This window comes from Aulonocara stuartgranti (assembly GCF_965226115.1).
Source record: "Aulonocara stuartgranti genome assembly, chromosome: 8".
Taxonomy (NCBI): domain Eukaryota; kingdom Metazoa; phylum Chordata; class Actinopteri; order Cichliformes; family Cichlidae; genus Aulonocara; species Aulonocara stuartgranti.
Genome location: NC_138959.1, coordinates 15,137,864 through 15,143,896, shown reverse-complemented (window position 1 = coordinate 15,143,896; position 6,033 = coordinate 15,137,864). Strand labels below are relative to the sequence as shown.

Sequence of the window (6,033 nt, the reverse complement as noted above, 5' to 3'; positions counted from 1 at the left end):
TTATTCCTCTTCTTGATTTTTTGAAAACATGTGTTTTGCAGTTTTCCCCCCCGAAACCCCAAATTCCCCTTTGCTGATACTGATGCAGTTTGACGTCCAGTCTCCTGAAAGTCCTTTCACTCGCTTCACCGCTCTGCCACTCTGCCCTCGTCCAGTAGCAGGTCAGTTTGGGAACACAAGGCCAACCTGTGAAGCACACGTCCATTATATGAATTACTGATGAGCAACAGTTATCAAGGACAGGAGACACCTACGCTGAACCTTACAGGGTGGACTCGCAAACATTTTTAAGCAGTTTCTGACATTGCCATTTTATTTATTTACTTTTTATACCTGACAAGACAAAACGGGTGAAAAAACGGTAACGCTGTCAACTCATAATGTAGCAACTTGTCAAACACAAAGTATTCACATCCAGAATCATTTATTGTCTATTTTAATCTAAATGGGATTATACTTTATAAAGTAAACATGTTATAATAAACCTGTCTTGAAAGTTGATTTGAGGCCATGAACTAATTCAAAAAGTATACAACAAGGTGTTAAATCAAGTGAGACGTAGCATCATTTTCTCGTTGTCCTCACTATAATCTTAGTCGTCTAAAAAATGTGCATTTAAGGCATTTGCAAGCACTGGAATCCATTGGGTCCTGTTAAAAACGATGTATACCCAATGATTAAATAGCATGTGGAACAACTTTGAGCAGCAATAACCTGCAGTAGTGGTTTTCTCCACATCACCGTGGAGGACTTCTGTCCCACTTTTCTTTACAGTTGATGCACTGAACCCACAATCTGACCCAAAGCAAAACTCATCAGTGCTTTGACCCAAGATTAGACAATAAAGTGGTGGACCATTGCATGTAAATGTAAAAAATGACAGTAATGGCTCTTAACTGATTGCAACATTAATGCACTGAATACCTTGTCTGGGCTCATATTAGGACACATCCAGTTGTACAAGTAGTAATGAACACTCTGGTCAATGACACTGAACTTGAGCTTCTCCAGGAAACTCTTGTTGTCCATCACATCGATGGCAGAGAAGACGTCACAACCTTTCTGTTAGCGAGGGGATGAAAAACAATAACGTGACCATTATATGCACAAAATCAATTATACACAGCTTCATAGCTTACAGCATATGAAGTGGAGTGACACATAATGGCACATAATTCAGTTTTTAGATGATAAATGGTTATATAAAGTGGTCATAGGTGTGAATGGGAGTGTGAATTGTTAGCCCTGCAACACACTAGCAACCTATCTAGGCATTACTCCACCTTTTGCCCTACGACAGCTGGGATAGGCTCCAGCCACCACCCAACCAGAGACCAGAGACTAGGGTAACGAATATGAGGATGTACTTTGGCCTCTGTAAAGGATCCCTGGCTCCCATGCTTTATATGAAATAAGGTTTTACAGTGACACACTCACAGACTTTGCCAGGACCAGGGTGTCCTCCATCAGGTCGACCAGCTTCGTTCTAGTAGAGACAACATAAAGGAGGCGAGCTCCTCTGAGGCTTGTGTGGACCGGGTGATTCAGCACTCTCGAGGAGAAGCTATAGAAACTCACTATATCTGTCAGGGCACCATTATCACCCTGTGTGGGAGGAGAGGAGGCAAATACATTTTTAATGACTACAGCATAATATCATTTTAAATTCCCCCCAAAAAAGAACCCCAGCGAAAAAAACTTTTTTTTCTTCTTCGATATAATTTAAAGTAGAGATACAGTGAGGTCAGACCTCGACCACATAGGTGTCGATCACATTCTCCCTCGGCAGCAACAGATGCTCTACATCTTGCAGGGATAAGATGGGGCTGAGGTGAAACTTGCAGAAGTTTGTCTGGAGTAGTGAATGTATCCCCGGGATATCTTCTCTGGTCATAGGGCGCAGACCTTGCACTTTTGTCACCTTGGAAATAATTTGAGCAAAGTGAATGAAAACAGGAGAAATGCTTTCGAGAAGTGCTGCAGTAGCAACATGCAGCAGTAAACTTCTGTCTCTAGATGGCGGCACAGACTAACCTCAGGTAAGCGGTTGAACTTCAGAGCTCTCTGCAGGTTCATGCTCTGTCTCAGTGCTGGGTGGTTGACCTCCATCAGCTTACGAGGATTAAGTGGGCGATGCCAAAGTCTAAAAGGATTTATTTGACAGAGACGTTCCTTCATAAATAAAACACGAAATGTAACCTAAGTGAAGCATACACAAACACCTAAATGTATAATTAGTTATTGTAGATAAAGGCGGAAGAGTCTGGCATCCATGGCAACGTGACAAAAACGTGCTGATTTTATTCCCTTTTGCACCGTGCCTTTAAATTGTGACTCAACTACGTGTGGCAGCTACTACCTGCAGGAGCTTATTGGTGTGGGCAGTACTATGCCAGTGGTGTAGACAGCCTGGCAGAGCCCCTGCTGGTTGACCCGTCTGGCGAGCTCTCGGATCAGCACTGGAGTCATTCGCTTGAGGCGGAGCTTCTTATGAACACACAGGAATTTGACCTGTACCACCCGCCTCTCCCTGCAGAAACATTTTGAGTCCCAGCTTTGAGATGTTCACGAGGAAATTGCCACGGTTACGTGCTCTGAATGCGGACATCACTCATCAGACTTCACACAAACACACATCTTTGCATATATTTATGAGCTACTCACATCTCATAAATGCGAACATCTGCAGGAACAGCAGCGATGAAGCCGACTAACTTCTTATTGGCGTCTACTCTCACACCGCAGTGCCAGTGAGCCACCCAGTTAGGAGGCTGTAGAGCCCTTAAGGGAAAACAAATAATGCTGTTTGCAGCACAACACTCATTTCATATAGACATAGTTCACAACACCCTGAAAAAAAAAGAAAGAACTCAGCATGATGTGAATTCAGAGGCTGAATGAATGCAGCAGTTTTTTCAACCTCAGGGCCAAACACTTGTGCCAATTCCTGGAAAGATAGCGCTAATTATTCATTTCAAAGTAAATGTTATTATATTTAGTAGCCCCGAAGGTACTGCTTTATGGAGATCACTGCCAAAAAAAAACCCAAACAAAAAAACCAAAACAGCAGTGACGACATTAAAGCAGAGGCTTGTTAAAGATATGATGTGTTAGGTCAGGTTGGGGAAAAAATGTCCTTTAAAGACATTTAGTGTTTTAATTCGGTGTAATGCAGAGGCTGAAAGCAAAGCACTGTGATTACACAGAGCAGAGTCCAGCTGTGAATCTGTAAAAATCTATGAAGTATGCCTGAGCCGTATGTGTGTGTATGTCTGTGTGTTTCTCTATTAGATAAGAGGTTTTAAAAGGTATTAATGCTAAAAAGTAGACATCAAAAGGCACTACATCTTTTCGGAGCTTACCACTGCAGATATTCCAGAGAGAAGTCAAATCTGGTCGTGTTATCATCTTCTTCCATGTAGTTCTCATTTAGCAGACTGCATAGTTCTCTCAACTGAAATGATGGAAAACCGCTGAATTGGATTCATTTTATTTTAAATAGCATTTGATTTTTCTGAGCCATACACTAAGAAGTTGGTCCTTTACTTCTGAAATGCTAGCAAAAGACTGCCATATATTTTCTGTTATTGCATACAACAACCTACAATAAATAACTTACCACTGGAGGGCTGCTCGGGTCCAGAGTGTCCCAGGAGAAGCCCTGAGGTAGTGAGTAGGGCTCCTTCCGGATACTTGCCTCACCCTCTACTATTGGGCCATGAGTTGTAATGCTGTCACCTGAGGGCAGAGAAATAGACATGACTGCATCGAATGACATTCAGATAACACTATTCTCAGTACAAGTGAATGAAGGAGTGATGTACAAATGCACTTTTTATACTATCTACTATAAACTTACAATATATTCTCAAAAGGTCAACACAAAGTCAGTGTTTCAGGACTTCTTATCATATGTAAAAGCAAAAGGAAGGTCAGCTGAGCATAAAATTTATATATATATATATATATATATATATATATATATATATATATATATATATATATATATATACACATATATATATATACATACACATAATGAGAATGCAGTATCATACAGATGCCAGAAACAGTGGAAGAAAAGAAAAAACACTGTTTTCCAGAAGAGGTCCTGTATCTTGCCGACTAACAATCCACATGTGTAGCTGTGATACGTTTTGCTGTAAAATGTAAGAATGCACCAATACAGTCCAAAACTACTTCTTTCTCTGTATACAGACTTTAGTAAGCAGCCAGTCCAGGCTGTATGTAAAAGATAGACTTAGCCCCCCCCCCATATTGGTTAGCAAAACCCCATCATGTAACCTTGCTTATGGCTCCCTCCATCTTTGTTTCAAATCCAGACCTCATGAGTGAAGGGTGGAACTTACTGAAAACCCCAAGGACACTGCACACTAATGCTGTAGTGAGTGTGAGTGAACCGAAAGGAATTAAACCAGTATTACAATCAGATGTCACAACCACTGCACAGTTTACTGTGCTGGGCTAGAAACCATTAGCAAGGCTTCCTTCTGTATAGCCAGTTTCATTTACTTATAGCTCTGTTTTTGACTCAGCTATGGGCCATAATTTGAAAAATCAACATTTCAGTCTATTCAGTAAGGATTGAAACTACAAGTGTGACTGTGAACTCAACAGAAGACAGTCACTATACTTTCATGTACATGGAATTATTGTTTTCCTATTGACTCCTTTGTAACTGGAGTTATTTTTGCAACCACGGGAGTTTCCTGTTGGTGAACAAGACTCTGACTCCACTAAGTCCTTAATTGTATATAGCCAGTTATCTTACAGATTAGCATAGAAACTGGACACAGAAACAAGTAACCTAATCATATTGGGATAGCTAAAGCTCCATAATTACCTTGACTATTAAACCGCCTTTCTTATAATGCCTTGTTTGTCTAGTCTGCTAAAATCAAAGTTTATAAAGATTTTGCTATCTTTGGACACTTGGACAAGCTTGTTTAAATTTTCTATTTGTGCTAAGCTAAGCTAACCCACAGCTGCCAGAATTATAGCTGACAGACGAAAGAAAAAGTTTAGTGTTTTTATTAGTGCTTTCTTAGGTAGACTTTTTCTAAAAGACGGATTACCCAGTTTAGGGACAGGTTGCGTGTCCCAAAAGCAGTAGGTGTGTTTTTTGGCCTGCTGCAGGGTCTTTGGCAGACCTGGCTCCAAGGAGAAGAGGTGAAGGGCTCTCTGGATCTCCTGCTGCTTGTTCTCTGGCAAAGCATCCAGCTAGTACAGAACAGGACATTGAAAGGACAGGTCATTGTGCAAATATCCCACCTAAGAAAGTAAAAGTTTGACCGTCAAAAAGAAAGAAAAATCAGCTACAGCTAGAATACAAATGCACTGAAAACGAAATGTTTCCAGCAGCCAAATATTCATAGTCCACAAACAAAACATATTGAATATCACAGTCAACCATGCACAAAAAAACAAACCATGGCGAATGGGTCTCTTGGCCCCTGTGGTCTCCAGGCATCGTCCCCCTTTTTCTTCTTTTTGCTCTTCTTAAAGCTACTATTCTTGTCATCTGGCAGCTTCTCATCACTGAAAGACATTTTTAATGCCCTAAAGTTCCCGTATATTCCTCTGTACTCAATACTGAAACTTTAGATGTTCAGTTAATGGAAAACAGAATTTATTGCTGTACTTACTACTTTGACTCAGCCATTGTAAGCAAGTGTGACTCCCTTAAGCTGAGGGTGACTGGTGGTGTTTTGTGGTTTTTTCATCTCTTATCTCTGCAAGCAGTGAGGGGAGGAGGGCGGACGCCTCAGTTACCCAACCCAGCTCCCACCCAGTGGATAGATAACCGAGAACAATACGGACAATTATGTATGACTTCTCACGGTCTTCATATGTCAGACTGCTGCTAAATAGAGTCCTCTGGTAGATTAAAGCTTACAGCAGCTTGATCCAGGTAGAGGTTTTAATTGGTTGGGGCTGTCTAATTGCAGTTCCCATACAGGCGCCCTTTTAAAATTCAGCACTTTTCCAGAACTTTATATCTCCTGTGGACTT

The 6,033-nt window shown here is 41.0% G+C and overlaps 1 protein-coding gene across 1 annotated transcript; it reads right to left on the bottom strand.

Annotated features, from left to right (window-relative positions):
- Positions 1-5,789, bottom strand: LOC309713340 (glycylpeptide N-tetradecanoyltransferase 2-like). Its single transcript, XM_082544895.1, has 12 exons — positions 5,667-5,789; positions 5,451-5,559; positions 5,097-5,241; positions 3,620-3,738; positions 3,363-3,454; positions 2,665-2,781; positions 2,360-2,530; positions 2,035-2,143; positions 1,751-1,921; positions 1,438-1,605; positions 925-1,062; positions 1-186 (listed from the first exon to the last, which is right to left on the bottom strand). Exons 1-12 carry the CDS (start codon positions 5,681-5,683, stop codon positions 163-165), a joined length of 1,380 nt encoding a protein of 459 aa, XP_082401021.1. The 5' UTR covers positions 5,684-5,789; the 3' UTR covers positions 1-162.
- Between the last annotated feature and the right edge of the window lie 244 nt (positions 5,790-6,033).